Below are 18,187 nucleotides of genomic sequence, written 5' to 3' on the forward strand. Positions count from 1 at the left end.
GTAATGTTCACTGCTGTGTTATGCCGTTTTAAGCTCCATGATAAGCTGTGGTTAAAACTAATTAATCTTGTCAAGTTACTTCCCTTTTTTGGATGGCTTGTTAGTTTTTGAGTATAATATTGCTAAAGCCAGAGAAGTCAGAAAAATAATTGTATTGTCTAAGTATGTGACAGAACTAATTGTGAGGTTTGCTGGCATTGCCTGTAGGTCATGCTTAGGTAATGGTTTGCCTTTTTGTTCAATCTTTAAAGGATTGCTCTAAGTTAGAGCTAGCTGGGCATGTGGAACAATTAATATTTTTTATTCCACTTTATGTATATGCTTGCTTCTAATTATTATGTACATCCCATGAATTTTTAAAGTATGCTTTTTTTTTCTTTTGGTGAGTTGCTATTGCACTCGTGAGTCGTCTGAGTTTATCCTTGATCCTTTTAGCAGATCAAGGTGGTGATTTGGGAGATGACATGTTTAACAGACATGCACAACCAAAGAAAGCCCTTCAATTTGGCGACCCTTTTATTACAAAGGAAGAGCTCGTAAACAGGGATTCAAGGTATTGGGATAGGGATGATAGGAGAAGAGACAGATATCTAGATTATGAGAACGATGATTCAGATGCTGAGGATGACGCTGACATGGATTCTACAGGAACTCGATACAATTCAGATTCAGGGCACTTAAAAGGTACAAAGTCTGTTGTAAGTGGGAATGTTGTAGAAGCAGAGAGGGGCCTTGATCTGAATTCAAGATCTGAGTTTGAAAAAGATCAAGGTGATCTGAAGGGTGGGAGTCTATACAATGAGAGGGGTCGCAAGGAACTTCGAAAGTATGAACAGCAGTTTGAAGCAGCCTTGAAGCAGGAGCTTAATTCATCGGCAAAAGAGCAGCTTGCTGGTAGAGGTAAGTCTGAAGAGGTGGTTTTTGTGAAACATCCATCGTAGGCATTTTCAAGGAAGGATTCTTAACAGAAAAATACATGATCTCAATTTCAACAGGAGTCAGAGACGATACAACCAAGGACGACAATTATGATGATTATACTGGTAACAGTGATGAATATGAAAATACTGAAGAGTCTGCCTTAGGCTTGGAAGAAAGAGACATTGAGAAGAAGTCTGAGAATGATCATGATGAGTTACTGGATGATATTTTTCATAATTCAAGGGTACAGAATAATAGTGTAGATACTGAAGGCACTGATGGCTTTCTTGATACGAAGGCAACAGAGATTTTGAGAAATGCACAGGAGAACACAAATAGGAAAATATCACAAAGCGTTCAGAAAAAGAATGCACTGCAACCAAGGCTAAGAAATAGGCGACATCGGCATGCAGGTGGGAATGCTCTTGTCTTGTAGGATGGCCTTGCTCAGGAAGTCTTTCAGGGGAATGTTTTAGTGTGATGCTTAATCATTAGCTTTTTGGAATTTTTGTGTGTCTATCACATGTGTAACTATTTTGCAGATTGGGCTAGTAGATTCAAATTAGTCCCACATTATCAACCACTTTAAATAAGGTGGTAATACCCACATGAACATAGATCAAAGATCAGCTGTTTTATGGTTGTAGCTTTTGTTCGTGTAGCACAATTGCTCTTTTGCTGCATCCCTGAGAAAAAAAGGAGATTTCAGTCTGACTGTTGAGTTTGATTGATAGGTTTATACACAAATACGTTGAAGCATAATTCCTAATCATCAGGGCTTGTTGAAGTGCCTGCATAAAATTTCACATTCTCTCATTGGGGTGACGTAGTTCCAAAGCTCTGGTGGATACCTCAACTAAAGAGGGCTCTTGTGGCTTCAGTTATTCTGTACATGCATCAATATGAAAGAGGCTGTATAAAACTACCTGAATGAGAATTCATGTAAACGTATATGAGCACGATTTGTTTCATAACCTTGTAAGGAACATACACATGTTTACATGACTGCCATCTGCAACTCACTCACATTCCATGTGAAGGCATGGTAGGTTGTGGCTTTTATAGCCTTTGCTGGTTATTGTGTTTTGTTTGTGACCGACTGACCATAATTATTGCACTTTCTTTGCAACTGACTACCATACACAGTGCTGCTACTGGTGCTGTCCCACTAGCTGGTCTGATACAAGTGCTACATGGAGGATTTCTGGGTCTTACCAGCGGTCAAAATACCTTTTGATGCAAAGCCCTGATAGAAAATATACTGCACAAAGGCTTCAAAAAGGCATTAAACCCCTAGGCCTCCTGGAAAATAGCGCTGACCACTCTCACACGTTGTGGGTGCTACCTGGATCTCAGAAATTGTATATGATGATGTGTTATCCCTGTGTAGTAAAGTGAGGTTTCTGCATTTGATTTTCACCTATTTTACCAGACCACTAGGAATACAATTTCAACTGTCTGTGTCTTTAATTGAAATTTCCATAGGTTCTAACTACAAAATCATAACCGGAAAATATTAGAGATCCATTGGTCCTTGGGTGCTGTATTTTTGTAATATGCTGGGCATCACTCAAGATACACAGTACACTGCCTGCCAATGCCAAGTGTTTGGATGGCATACAAATCTGTTCAAAAGTGGCACACTACATACTAAATATTGGGCTTTGTATTACACAGATCAAGGATCACACTGTGTGCTGATAGAGTGAGGTATCAGATATGTCCTTAGAATCATCGATTGAAATATAAAATCTTATTCCCATAGCATTAGAAATAGGTTTGCTATTCTCAAACTGATAGCAATTAAGTAACTACATAATATACTTGGATCGTTCCATTACGATGCCCCCTTCCTTTGTAGCAAATTGAATGCCAAGGAGGTAGTGTGAGTGATCGAGATCAGGTTTGGCAAAAGTTCGTTGTAAATCAAAAGTAGAGTCTACAAGTTTGTCAGCAAATTCTTTCCATCATATAGAGAGTGCTCATTAGGACTTTATTGAATACCAAGTGCAAGCAAGCAAGCATTGACTTTTCATACCAAGTTCATGGTGTTAGTGTTGAGGCCATAGAAAGCCTTGTGCACACAGCATAATTTAGTTTCAGCTCCCCGTCGAAGAAAGCCAAGCCATTGAGTGACACAAAGCTTCTCGTGCAAGTCACCACTAAGTAGGCAGTTTTGACATCCAGATGGTGTACGTGCCAATTCTAATGTGGAGCCAAAAAAATGACTCTGCAGATAATAGTAGTCCAAGAGCTTGGTGCATATGTTTCCTCATAACCATCAAGGCTGCCATCCACATTACATTTCAGCTTAAAAACCCACATTGCACCGATGGTGTACTTGGCTTTGGCCAAATTACACAGTACCTGTTTTCCAGTATCATGTATACTCTATAATTCGGTTGTTACATGTTAATAGGCAATATTACATGATGCATGGTGAGTGGCTACTTGAGTTCTACCAAGAAGGGGGTTTGTTTGCTGTTCTGTAATGTGTCTAGCAGCCATGTAGGGTGTGTATTCGCTTAACAATAAATGGTTATTTGGTCTTTGCATCTTGAGGTCTAATATGATCAAGAGAGGAAAACTATTGCTTAGCTGCTGCTGCCTTTTGCCAAATTCTAATATGTGATTTAGCAAAATTGGACTTAAAAATATCAAATGTTGTTCTAAACAAGGGCAAGGATAAAGTGATTACATCTTCAAGGTCGACAATAGGTTGTTCTTGTATCTACATCTTGGCTAAGAAGCACATGATGTGTTCTTGGGTGATTAAAATGACACTCTTGGTTGTATTCAATGCAAATACATCACCTTGGATGTTGACTCTACTACTAGGACCATCTTGATTCTCATTAATGACGTTAATACCTTTAGATGTTTATTCATGTCTATGCTTGCTTTGTCTATATCATCTTGTGAAGGAGAAGAGATGGATGGTGCAAATACGGAGGTGAGACACTAAGAGAGAGTGAAACTCAATGAGGGAGGAAAACACAAAAGAGTCTCTCTCATTAAGATGGGAAAAAGAGCATACAATACTAGACATATGGCTTTGTTTATATAGGCCAAGACAACCACCGGCTAGCTTGACCATTATTCGATGCATCCAAAACATGTTCACACAATGTGAATATCCAAAAACAAAGGTATTTCCTCTCGTGTGCTTACATATACGAGGAGAAATATTTCTAACATTACCTCCTTTAAGTCATTGATGACCAAACTTGTGACACAAATATCAATGCATCCTAGTAGGAAGGACTTTTGCAAGGCAATGTCTAATCTTGGACTACGTGCAAATGCATTGGAAAAATCTTACTCCTTAAAGTAGACGGGTGTCTAGTTCCATACAAAAGACAATTACAAGTATTTCCAATGGAGGCTTGCTAGCATGAAACAACTTTATCTACTAAGTATTGGAGTTGATGCTAACTTTTAGACTTCGGGAGATCATTGGTAGTCTCATAGGGTGGCAGATTTGGAAGGTATGTTGCTACATTTTTGGTGGTGAGAGACTCTCGCTATTCACAACCCTAGCAAAGCTTTGAACATCCATTATGCACTTGCCTTGTGACCATTGGGACCAACTATAGGGTGAGTGCTAGGCCCATCGGGAACTTTGATAGTAGTTCTTGCTCACTTGGGATAGCCATGGCCTGTTTTTACAATGCAAGTAGGCGGCCCTGTTGAGAAGCCCTTCACTCTTCACCTGCGGTTTGCGTTTTTTGCATTTAGGGTTTGCAGCCCCAAAAAGGAGTGCCATCCTAGATTGACTATGCCTATTTATAAGCCACTCTCATTCATTCATCACGGCTGATTCATTCGGTTTGTCACCTCTTGTCACATGGACGTGAAATTTTGAGATGCTTTAATCTTGCTAGTAACATTTGATTAAGTTATTAATCAAATGTGCAAGGTTGTTTAGCACATGTGATGCACATGGCAGTTATTTCATGGAAACGAGCCAAGGACCCTGAGGATGCAGTGGGTGTTAAAGGCAAAAGTTGTGTTAAGTTATGCCAATTGGGTTTTGGTAATCAGTTGGTGCCAGGTTGGACCCTACGACAATTGTTTGGCCATTAAGTGTCAGTGGTGACACTAGGGACTAGCATTAATTAATGCTAGTCTAAGGGTCAACAGAGGTTGGGAACCACTCAAAGTTGCAAATGGCCTAGCCAATTTCATTACAGATGGGCATGTTTAATTTTGGGCAAGGTCAAAAGGGCTGAAATTAATTTTCAGAATTAATTAATTCTGAAAAATTAATTTAATGGTTGAAAATGCATTAGGAAGGCTGCCACTTGGCAAAACTTTCCCATGCAACTAGGGAAAATTCTGTTGAAGGGTGGTGGAAGCTTATTTGCAGCCATTCTGAGCTGGGTGGAGGGAGAGGAGGTGATCGGATTTGGCTCTAAGAGGCGACGACAACTGATCGCGCGCCGTGACAGGACAGGGGGCAATAGGTTTTCTCTTTCACCTCAAGAGAGGTGGCGCTAGGAGAGCTAGTGTTTAACCCCCCTTTTGAAGCTATTGGTGCCATCAGATTTGTCATCAGAGCTACGAATCAAAAGATACATTTCAGCTGATTTTCTCTCTCTCTACAACATTCTCTTATCTCCTCTAGTCTATGCTCAAGCATTCTCAGTAATTCTCAGCCATTGGTAGCAGAGTACAACCAAATTTGGTGGACAACAGAGAGTTTACTGCTGTAAACCCTAAATTACAGCAGCCACCTTGGGGCCTGTGCCATCAGTCAAAGGCATTGTACACTGAAAGCATCACCGGAAGTTCGTGGATTTGTGAGGATTTCAGATGCCAGCCCATCTATTGTGAATTTAGGGCAGCATTTGACCAGTTGGGGTTCCATTAGAGCAAGTCCTGGGTGAAAATCAAGGGGCAATTTGCCTGAATGCTTTGTTGATTATTGGAACAACAAGGGGCTTTTGAATCAGCCAATGAGATTGTGAAATCTCGGCTTGTAATTTATCCATCAACAATTGAAATTAAAGAAATACCGAAAGGGGCGTCAGTTTTGGGGCCAACAAGGTGTCCACTATCCAAGTTTATGAAGGTAAAGTGAGCATTTCAGTTGATGTTCATTTTCTAATTGCTGTAATTAAGTACTTAATCAGGTTAAACCACCTATCCGAGAAGAAAGGCTGGTGATACCTCTTCTCTCTAGCCTCTCCACTACTCTCACACCCCTTTAGGAGAACATTGCGGTTCGTGGTTCGTGGCTATCTTCATCATCTTCCTTGTGCTACGGCACCCTTGTTTCCTTGTATCACATTCACTCCATGATTCAGAACTTTATCATTCCATTCATCAGAGTTTCTTCTCTCTTCTTTTCTCTTTTCCATGTTTGCCGAGTTCACTCTGTGTTCCTCCTTGCAAACCCTACTGTCTCACTGGTACGTCATCTTTTGACATGGTATCAGAGCTGAATCTGCTTAAACAGTGGCAAAGATCCTTCACCCCAGTGGCGATAAAGATTGGTGGCGGGTTTGGCATTCACTTCTCTTCTTCTTCCGCTACATCAAAATCTTGTTTTTGCAGGTTTCAGGTATCTTCAGCTTACTGCCCATACCCCTTTCGCGGAGGACATCGCAATCTCAGCTGTCCCTTGCTATTATCTTTTGATATCTCTTTTGAGGTTGAGTTTCGGGTTCTCCAGTTCATTGTCTACTATTCTTTATTGCACCTTACCTTTCAGGTGCAAATCTTGGATCTTAGGGATCCTCTACATCATCTTCCTCCTCTTCTTCTTGCCTTGGTCACTTGGTCAACATGGAGCCAACTCCGGAGATCGAGTATGGGCATATCCTTATGGTTTTGGGCATGACACAAAGTTCGACACTTCTCCTATGCATTGCACGTTTTCATCATCTTTTTACTAGGGCACTTGGGCAAGTGAACAATTTTCCCATGAGAGACACTGTCCAAGTGGCACCTGCTGTATGAGTATTCTTCAGCATGTAGCATTGCATCTCCACCTCACTCTTCTCTTGTTTCTCTTTTTGGGCTTGAGAGGGGGTGTTGAGAAACTCTTCACCCTTTACGCGCAGTTTGCGTTTTTGCGATTTTGCGTTTCTATGTTTTGCATTTAGGGTTTGTAGCCCCAAAAAGGGGCACCGTTTTAGACTGACTATGCCTATTTATAGGCCACTCTCTCATTCATTCATCATGGCTGATTCATTTAGTTGGTCACCTCTTCTCTCCAGCCTCTCCATTACCCTTACACTCCTTCAGGTTGACATTGCAGTTCGTGGTTCATGGCTGTCTTCATGATCTTCCTTGTGCTACAACACCCTTGTTCCCTTGTATCACATTCACTCCATGATTTGGAACTTCATCCCCGTAAACCCTATTGTCTCACTGGTACGTCATCTTTTGACGGCCCACCCTAGGTGGTGGTACACTCCCCTCCCATGGCTTCTTTCCCTCCATACTCCCTAGATTGCATTGAGAGGCTTGTACATCTGATTGTTTTGTGATTTTGAGACAGCTCTAGCTAGATTGTTGAGCACTTGCACTTCATTGTAAAATTCTTTTGACTAATATTATCAGCCACACTTTTTACCACAAAAAAAAAGAGCATGAAACTACTCTACGTTTGTGCTTCCATATGAGTATCCCTCTAAATAGAGATTCCCAAGCCCCCCTAGATACTAGGTTGTGCATTTATTATCCCCATGTTAGGATACATGTCAATCATCTTGTGTCTACCTTCTTTTTCTTGGACTTGTGAGGGATGGGAGCACTTGGAACAGGAACGCACCAAGGAACACACGATGCTGCAGCATCTCTCTTTGCACATCATGAGAGATTCATTTCTCTCGTATCGAGCACTTCGTCGCTTTGTTGCACTCCTAGAAGAAGATTGAGGAGGGGGCTCATCTTGCGTGGACTGAATAGGTGGAGCATGTGGACAAAGCATGACGACTTGATGGTTTTCATCAAATCGTTGTGTATGCAATGCAAGGGTTATCTCCCTTGCGGTCAAAACCATTGGGCCTCTATCATCGCCGAGATATAGCTTTATTAGGCACAAGCTAGATAGGGGCGGATCTTTCCATGCTATGCCTACATGTATGTTGAGACCCTTGATGGCTGGATCCAACATTAAGGCATGGGATGTGAGTAGGACAGTCAAATGCGTAGCATCGAACCGGCTAGCTTGCATGGCACATGCCATCACTTGTGCCGTGACTACTTTGAATTGGCCCTCAATAGTCGCATAATAGTTGAAGGCACATGAGTTTGGGTGTGGATTGGTGTTGAGCCCTAGTAGACCCACATCTCTTTGGGACCTTGTCATGTCCAGATCTATCCGAGAGGTGCATGTGCGAGCTAAGTCTTCACATCTAGCTCGTAGGCAGTTAAAAGCATTGTGAAAATAGAAGGCTTTACTTTAAACAAAGAGTATGTTGTGAGCATCCATCATTTGTTCTGACATCCTTGATCGTTACCAACCGTAAATCCTCAATCTCTTGCTTCCCATGCGCCTTGTCCTAAAGGACATAAGTGATAGCCTTTGGAGGTCATCACTAGTTAAGAGGAGGCCCATCCAACTGCTCATTACCAATCATCAGCCCTCAATCTCTTGCTTACCATGGGCCATGCCCTAAAGGACATAAGTGAGAGCCTTTGGGGGTCATCACTTGTTAAGAGGATGTCCATCCAATTGCTGCTTGCATTGATAGCCACATGCGGTGTTGACCAGCTAGAATAGCTTGTGAGGATATGCTAAGGTTTGCATGGGGAAAACACATAATGTAAGAACACAACTAAAACACAAAAATGCAAAAATGCAAACAAGACGAAAGACAACGCTGAAGTAAATGAATGAATGTGTGTAGAAGATGCTCAAATACAGAGCTGCTCAACAGCTGATGATTCTCATGGGAGCAGGCTGAGGGAATAGTTGTAGTGTGATGGGAGTAGTTGGAATGTGACGTCCGGTGGAGACAAATTGTAAGTGTGTAACCACCGGTCGGCTGAGATGATGCTGAAAATGACAAGGCAGCATGTTGCAAACCAAAAGGCAGCAGTCTTTGACATTGGAACTGGTAAATGCAGCAATGTACTGCCTAGAAGTGAGTGCAGCTGGTCACATGCAGTAGTCTGGAGCTGAGTGACAGCTGGGAGGAGACCTAATGCTGGCGGCTGGCATAGCTGCAAAATGCAAGCAGGACAGGTTGTAAATAAGAGCAATTTGCTGACATCAGCTGGCAGTTGGTTAACGCCACAGTAGGGTGACTCAAGGAGGCTCAATGATAGCTGAAATTAGTGTGCCAGGTGCTAGAAAAGGTGGCAATAGTCATGGGAGAGGCCGGACAGCCATGAGTTCATGAGGGCTGATGGCTGGAATGAATGGGATACCGAGTGGCTGAGCACACCATCTATTTATAGATGAGGAACCAGCCAAATTGTGGGAGTTTGCTTATGGGACATAGAAACTCTTTGTAGCATTAATTTTTGTGTTTTGGGGCTGTTTAATTGAGTTAAATGAGGTTTAATGGGAAATGCTCATTTTTTAGCTGAACACCTCCTTTTTGGGCCCAAAACTAGAACGAGAAAGGGATTGTAAATGTGGCTCACCTCATGTGTGTATCACGAGAGGTCCCACCTTAAAGCAGCTAAGGCATTGGTCAATGAGTGCATGTTGGCTGCCCAAGAGCCTTCCAAGGCTACAGATGCGATGGTTAACTTCCCTCAAGAGTCCAAAGTGCCACCCAAGAGAGACCAAGGCATTGGTCAAAGGGTGCTCGTCGAGTGCCCACTGGCTTACCAAGACTTGCAAAGGTGTTGTAAAACCACTTTGGACTTTTTTTTTGATGGGAGCAATTGTGCCCATTATAGAAGATACATACATCGCTTTGTTGAAATTACTTCACTGCTTCATGCATTGCGGGAGAAGGGAGTTCCATTCAAATGGGGCAATAAGGAGATTGCATCATTTAATAAGACGAAAGAAAAACATTCTTTGAATCCAATGTTGATCTTGCTAAATCGCAAAAAAACCTTCATTTTCAATGTGATGCATGTGGGAATAACATTGGTGAATTTCTAACCTAAGATGGCCATGTTGTGGCATATGAGAGTAGATATTTATGAGAAAAGTTACAAGATTAGAGAAAATGTTGTTGCACTTCATGCTCTTTCTACTTGGAAACACTACTTACTAGACGGGCTAATTTTGTTTATAGATAGATCATCAATCAGTGTGATATTACTTTCTCAGAATAAGCACGTGGAAGGTAAAAATAATGTTTTGGTTGATACATCGTCCAGGGGACCACATGTGTGTAGGTTTAAAGGCCTAACCATAGGGGTTTAGGACAGAAGAGATGCAGAGGGTGGGGAGAGAAAGATAGTTAAGAAATTTGATGAATCAGATCAAAGAAAACTCTAACAAGTTTTCTTAACAATAATTTTATGCAATAAACTAAATGAACTCAATCAGGCCAAGAAACAAGACAAAACTCTTCTTGAGACTGCAACCTTACGTATACAATTGAACAAACTCAGTCAGGCCAAGAAAGTTTGTGTCCGAAACCTATAGGTACTAAGGGTAGGACCCCCCTCTCAACCATGGATGTTGATCCAAAAGAGGAAGAGAAACTTGATGTTGGTATTTGAGTGGTGCTGAGAACTGTAAAGAAGGATGAAGATGAAGCAACCTGGCTGGAAGAGCTAGGGAGAAGCAGCTATTGTCATAGCATCAAGAGATGCTTGAAGATCTGCCTCAAGAGGGGAAGCCGCCATGTTGGTAGAAGAGAAATTCTCCAAGTAAGATGGGACCGTAAAGGAACGGCGAGCAACCCATGTCTCTATCCGAGGAATGATTGCTGCCAACCTACATGTTAGCCCTAAATTGAAATACAAAACCTGACATGTAAGTACCAAAAAAGATTAAAACTTGCATACTAGTGTTTCATTGTGAGATACTTCAATACTAAACAAAATAAAAGTGAAGGGAAGCTGAAATGAATGAGTAATAGAGTAACAAAATGTATGAATGCAGTGGAAGACAAATGAAAGCAAATTCAAAAGCAAATAGCCTAAGGACAAATTAGGGTATGGGCTTGACCCATTAGTCTAAGAAACTAAGAGTGCTAAGTAATACTTGGGTAGCCTAGAGTACCCTAAGGGACCTAGAAGATGCTAGCCTAAGGGTGTGGCCACCATCGTGCACGTCCATTTGTAGGTCTCTACCAATGAAACTTGTGGTGAGGTGGCAAAGCGTGTTAAGAGTGCAGCAATGTGGAAGTGTACGACTGAACAGCAACAAAGGGGGGAGAGAGAGAGAGAGAGAGAGAGAGAGAGAGAGAGAGAGAGAGAGATGCTGAACACTGCAGAGAACGAATACTGAATTCAGAGGGAAGAATATGTACAAAAGGCTGTGAGAGTATTAACAGCTGGAATCTCTCAATCTGTGTGAATCACAAAAGTAATGATGACTGGGGGCAGGACTGCAATAAATAGCACAGATAATAATGACAAAAAGAATGCAGGTTGGCCCATCAAAAACTGGCCAACTGCAGCAGAAAATGTGCCAACAACAGTAATAAATGCACTGACTGCAAACAGGCTGCCACATGGCACCCACCTGACCTGCCAACCTGTTGTGCCTGTTGCTTGACTGCTTGTCCTACCCAGATCGCTGCCTGTCTGCCCTGGTGACTGCCCATCTGCTGTCCGACCTGCTCTCGTACATGGTGATGTTGCCTAAACTGCCCAAAATGGTCCTGGTTAAGCTTGTGCCCAACCAAATTGCTAACACCCCCTCTCAGATCTTGGATGTGACATGAGGCTAAGGGATTGCGAATGCTGATGAAGAATGGCTTGAGGAAGTGCCTTGGTGAACAAATCTGCAAGCTTATCCTTTGTCTTGCAATACTCACATCAATGGTCCCATCCAAGATCTTCTCAGCAATGAAGTGATATCGTATCTCGATATGCTTTGTCTTTGCATGAAATACAGGATTCCCCTCAAGGCTGTGCACTCTCATTGTCATATAGAAATTTGGTGGCTTGAGGTTGCTCACATCTAAGCTCAACTAACAATATCTGAAGCCAAATGGTCTTACATTGGTAGAAGATGCCACTCGATACTTAGCCTTTGTCGAAGGAAGGGCAATTGTAGGTTGCTTCTTACTGCTCCAAGAAATTGCACTTGTACCTAGAAGAAAACAATAGCATGTCGTTGATCGCTTGTGATCAACATCACCAGCCCAATCCGAGTTTGTCTAGCGGTGTAACTCCAAAGCAGGACCATTTGCACCTGCTGGATAAAACAGGCCAAGGTTTGGGGACCCCCCTCAAAAACTGCAAAATCCTCAAGGCAACTTGCCAATGAACCTTCTTGGGTTCACTCATGAACCCTGCAAACAAACCAGAAAACACAAGTCAATCCAAGTATTATGAAACTAAATCAATGACCCAATCAACTGTTGATATTTGGAAGCATCCGCTGATTGTGAATAAACATGAGCTGAAGCTAGGAGTAGAGATAATGCGAGTCTCCCTCATCTCAAAAGTGGCCAAGAGCTCCTGCACATACAGCTATTGGGAGAGAAAGATCCCCCTCTTAGACTTGTTTGATGTGACCCGTCTGACTCATGGATGGTGTGGTGGTGGTGCTTGGTTGGAGAGAGAGAGAGAGAGAGAGAGAGAGAGAGAGAGAGAGAGAGAGGTTGATTGTTTTCTTTGTGTGAGGGGAGAGAGTTCTCTTGTTGTGAGGATGATTGGCGTCCTTCCCACCTTAGTGACTTGTTTTGGTGTTTTCCTCTATCTACATTTTTTTCTTTCAGTTCTGTGTGTTATTGATTAGTATGATCAAAGGTTCAAATATATGCCATTTTACAGATATTTTGATGAAAAGTGTGTGTCTGCATGATTCTAATGTAGCACCCCAATGGTCCCTGTACAACGAAGTTTTTTTTTCTTGTAGAGCAGCTAGTTGTATGTGTGCCAGTTGTGTTGTGCAAAGTGAGTGGGCTCATTACAGTTTGGGTGGTTGGTAGTTGATGATTTGTCTGTACTGCTAAGCTGGGGTTGACACTTGACATTACCTACACAGCATAAAAACTTGTGTTGAAAATATGCAAAGACTTTCACTGGCTGGACTGATCAATTGTGTAAGCATATATATATGATGAGGAGTATTGCCAAGTAGATAAACTTACTATGTGGCTCACTGTTAGTTGTTTCTTTTGGGCGGGTTGGGGAGGGGGGTTGTGGTGCTTATTTGTGCATTTTCCTTTTCTTTATATTTATGCCAGTAATGAGACACTTCCTGTTTTGAATCAGCTCTCCCCTGTGAGATAGATTTTCTGAAGACTACTCGGGGTCTTGTTGAACCAGAGCGTAATGGTAAATTTGAAAACTTTACACTGGAGTACATTGAGACAGAAGATCAAGGAGCTTCTGCTTGGGAACCCAGGTTTGGTGGTCATCAGACACTTCAGCAAAGAGAGCAATCCTTTCTGGCTACTGACCAAACTATACATTGTGGCTTTGTCCATGGGCCCATCGGTTCTAAACCAACAGGATTTGATCTAGAGAAAGAAGATATTCAATATTTGAGTACGTGCAAAATAGCAGTTTCTTCTTGCATCTTTGGCAGCTCAGATAATATCCGTTCACCACGAAGAGGAAAGGTAACTTGGGTTGCCCCCTTTCCCTTTTCTAACTATTGTCTTTCTTCCATCTGCCTTTTTTGAAAAAACGATAGTGTGAACACTGGCCATGTATAAGTTCTAAGGTTTTTGTTTGAATGTCTCCAAAGGTGGTAGCCTAGATGGTTAAGGCTTGAGGCTACAAGTCTCTTTTTCTTGGGAGAGGTTTACCATAGTGCTCCAATGTCGTCCGACGATGAGCCTGAATGGTTATGGCTTGAGGCTACAACCAAGTGACCATTGGCTAAAGTCTCTCTTCCTTGGGAGAGGCTTACCACTTTGGTCACAGCATCCATGGCCTTTGTCGTGTGTGCTATCCTCTGAACCACTGGTCTTAGCCTTAGCAGTGCTCATCTAGGGTCGGGTGTGTACTGTGTGCATGCCATGGGCCCTAGGCCGTTAGAAGTTAGAGTGTATGGTCAAATCAACATCTATCATATTTGAACTATAAGATGTGACTCTATACAGACCTGAATAGGTGGCTACTTGATCATAGTGCTGACCATTTCGCCCTGGAGTCTGGACATGCATCCTTTTTATTATTGTGGGATATAGTTGCTTATTTCTTGCTTTTAATGTTGGAGAGACTGCCTAATGTCCACTGTTTTTCTTTGTGAGGTAAGGCATACACATATGAATGCCCACAAGTGGTTACTAATATCCATAGTTAAAGCATAACCTGCTAGAGAAGTAACATGGTTTCATTTCAAAATGGTTCGAAAGGATATTGGATTGCACAAAATCCTCTTCTGGAGCACAGGTATTGTATGCCATTAGGGGTTTAGACATGCCTATGATCATCCTGAGTAGGAACTGCTGTATAGGAAAAGGTTATATACTCCACTTTAATAATTGGAGTTCCTGTAGAGTAAGACATATAATATTTGTCTCTGTTTTTAGACCTATTTTTACAACGAGAACTTTTCAGTTCCTCTTGCTTACTGAAGGAAAGATGATGAACTCCAGGGCTGGTCTCCATTCAGGAATTTTTCACACCAACGTACGTTTTGGTCTTGAAACTTGACATGGCCAGGGACAGCACAGCAAGAATGTGAATATTGACTCTATACTGGAAGGACAATGACATTTCATCGTATACCTTTTGGTGTTATGTCAACAATATCAGGGCTCAACCACCCTGTGAGGATGGTGGTAGAGGGAGAGAGTTTTGAAATTCTGAACCTGCAGATACTATTTGTCCAGCATATTTGTTGTTATGGCTCATCGTTGTGTAAATGCTTTGCATATCTAGTGTTGACACATGTTCTTGCATGTAGAGTTATCTTTTAATTTCTGTACAGTTCAACCTGCAAAAAATCTCTACACACTGTATGCAGTTCCATCAGGGGAAATGTCATCAATTATGTGCAACAAGTTTTTTGCTGATGGACAGAAGAGAATCAGAGGCTTGACTTTGTTAATATTAATGGTTCCAGTACTTGACAATGTACAGATGACACACTTGTATAAAAAGGAGGTTTGCTTCGTGATGTTCGTTGATCAACAGAGTTTGGATGTCATTAAAGTAGATGGACTGGATGTGGATGAACATGGATATGTGGGTCTTTGGAGAATTGTGGTTGTGAGACATATGCCATATATGGATGCACGACGCGTTGGGAAGATTCCCAAACTTCTTACTCATCGCCTCTTTCCTTCTGCTAGGTGAGAAATACCTTGTGGAAATTCATTGGGATTTGAAGCCTGGAATTATGCTTCATAACTTTACATTTTGAATTAAGAGCCATATTTTTGCTCTGATCACATGGCATTTTAGAGGAGAATAGCTGCAATCCTCTCAGGGGAGGCTATGCATTCACTGTTCAAGTAGAAAAATGATTATGTGTGTATTGGTTATTGGACTTGCAAGCAAAGAAATATAGTGTCTTTGATTGTTCGGGTTTGGTATATTGGATACCTTCTGACAAAAATGACAAGTGAACTTACAACAGCTCAAAGTTCATTTTGGATTTGATTGATCAAGTTGACCTTTTTGTTCTGTCTAGTAGTCTCTCTTAGGTGGGCTGAACATGTGTCATTGTCTTATGTGGAGCAAGACCTTGTGCTTGCATGCCAAACAATACTCTATGAGCTTTTTCAAGGTGTCGCAATAATAAATTTTCTGAGAACGCTTGGAAGAATCAAATTTCTTTGTTAATTAATCTCTGGATGCTCTCAAATGCTTCACTGTGATATGATTTATCTTCAAATAAAACCTTTTTCTTAACTACTGCAGGTATTCCATATGGCTAGACAGTAAGCTGCGCCTTCAAATTGATCCTGTGCTAATCATAGAGTACCTTTTATGGCGTGATGGACATGAATATGCTATCTCAAATCATTATGACCGCCACTGTGTTTGGGAGGAAGTACAGCAAAACAAAAAGCTGAATAAATATAACCACACTGCCATTGATGAACAGTTTGAGTTTTATCAGGCAGATGGGCTGACAAGATTCAATGCATCAGATCCAAAAAAGCGTCTCCCTAGCAGTAAACTTCTGCACCCTTGTTTCCAAATCACTTTCTCATTTTTTGGTTATTTTGGAACTTTGGAATATTTGTTATGTATTTGATGCTACATGCATGTGTGTTTTTTCCTGCAGATGTGCCGGAAGGCTCATTTATTGTTCGAGCGCACACCCCTATGTCAAACCTTTTTTCGTGCTTATGGTTCAATGAAGTTGATCGCTTCACCTCTCGTGACCAACTTAGTTTTGCCTATACTTACATGAAGCTGGTGAAGTCAAACCCAAACAAGCATTTTTACTTGAACATGTTTAAGGTGAGAGTATGATCTCTCTGTAGCACAAGCAAATGACCTCTAGGCATACAAAGCTTTGAATACACTGTTTTCTTTCTGAGTGTATAGATAATTTACACTGGACACCATTGCACCGATACAAAATAGAAGCGATGATGGTGTGAAATTCAATATTCTGAATTATGTTGTAGATAAATTTGTGCTACTCATTCAGTTTGCCCAACTTAAGTAGTCCATTTCTCTTCCCAATTTGAAATAACACCAGTTCTGAGGCCAAAACAATTCGCCATAACATTAGTCTAACAAAAGTTGTGACACTTATGATGGTAAACAAGCGGTATTCAAAGGCCAAATACATACAAGTCTGTCAACAGCCAGGTTGAATAGACTTGTACAATCCTGGCATCTTGTTGACATGGATGCTTTGTTGATCTAGCCCACACTTAAAGACATGAAACTCTTTCAATGTGCGAGCTTTGCCAGGACATGCATTAGGTGCAACTTACAACAATAGCTATCTATTCATGACTTATAGATTGAGCTATACATTCTCGGAGTTTTCACACGTGTGCACACACAGACACACATGCACACACATGCATTGAGACTGGCCATTGGTAATCCCAAAGGGCAGTAGAGACCTTAAATTTGAACACACTGATAACATCAAATCAACAATAACAGTAACTGACATATTGGAGCTAGACTGCTACTACTCGTGCATGATGACACCTATTGGCCCCAACTATGGCACCCCTTGTAGTATTTCTTTAAATTGTTTAAGAGATTGAACTTGACCGAGAACAAATGGTCAAATTTGATGGTCAGCCAGGCCTGAAAAATACAGTCATAAACCAGCAGCAAATTGCGGTCCTGAATGAACGGCGGGCAAATGTCCAATCTCTGTGAAATGCACTCCTTTAGGCCCTGCTTGCATTTCCCTAACCTCTTCAAGCTCTTCACCCAACAAAATTGTGTAATTTTCACATTCTTTGCCACAATCCTGCCCAGAAGTGTTCCAATTGAAGAGATGGCTGAGAAAAGAGAGAAACCAGCAGCTGAGTAATCCAACCAGTCAATCCTCACCATAGGACGGTGCAAACAGCATTCATGAGCTAATCATTATGCATTCCTGCTGAGCTATACTTCTAGTTGCTTCATCTAATTGCCATGATGCTGTCTAGCCATGCTGTCCAAACATTCTCTGTGGCTGAAAATGAAGAAATTCAGTCTCAAACCTGCAGTTCCTGTTGCAGCCAACTTGTGAGAGCTGAAAGGAAAGAAATGCAGTTTAACGATTGTAAGTCTATCATTCCAAATGCTCCCGACAGCTGAAAAACATCCAAGAGTTGATCCACTTTCATAAGTGAGTGGCTCACTAGGGCTGCTTATCATAAGTGAGCTACTCAGTGGGCGAAACTTTTAATGTGACCATTATAAGGTCCAAACTTTCAATTTCATGCAAGTTTCAGATTGCATATTGGGGAAACGTTTGAATTAAGTCCTACAAGGACTTGGAGTGGACTTGCCCTTCACTTGCTATTGTCTTGTTTTATTCCTCACTACTAATGCATTATTTTGACATGCCAAGGGCTATGGATGCCAAAATTAGATCTAAGTATGAAATTTAAGTTCATCAATTACGTTCAGTCTACAATATTAAAGTAAATTTTCATTTTGCTGACATGCATGCATATGCGCGTGCGTGTGAAATGCATCTTTATCTTGTTTGGTGATGTGTGAAACTAATTAATGGTATTGTGTACTCCATGAGAGAGGTTTGTGTCCACGAGTCCATGTGCCTTGAGCAAATCAC

At 41.5% G+C, this 18,187-nt stretch overlaps 1 protein-coding gene across 3 annotated transcripts in view; it reads left to right on the forward strand.

The window, feature by feature from the left end:
* LOC148015220 (uncharacterized) overlaps positions 1–18,187 on the forward strand; it is a 55,731-nt gene that overhangs the window by 19,029 nt on the left and 18,515 nt on the right. For 2 of the 3 annotated variants that reach the window (XM_087665899.1, XM_087665901.1), the window contains 6 exons: positions 439–900; positions 996–1,334; positions 13,240–13,589; positions 15,061–15,272; positions 15,844–16,100; positions 16,214–16,392. In XM_087665899.1, coding sequence (XP_087522025.1) covers positions 439–900; positions 996–1,334; positions 13,240–13,589; positions 15,061–15,272; positions 15,844–16,100; positions 16,214–16,392 — 1,799 coding nt within the window. Of the gene's footprint in view, positions 1–435; positions 901–995; positions 1,335–13,239; positions 13,590–15,060; positions 15,273–15,843; positions 16,101–16,213; positions 16,393–18,187 lie in introns of all 3 variants that reach the window. The other variant, XM_087665898.1, reaches the window with a different exon arrangement.

Source organism: Lygodium microphyllum, chromosome 24 (assembly GCF_053477565.2).
Source record: "Lygodium microphyllum isolate KBCC chromosome 24, Lygodium_microphyllum_v1.1.10, whole genome shotgun sequence".
Classification (NCBI taxonomy): domain Eukaryota; kingdom Viridiplantae; phylum Streptophyta; class Polypodiopsida; order Schizaeales; family Lygodiaceae; genus Lygodium; species Lygodium microphyllum.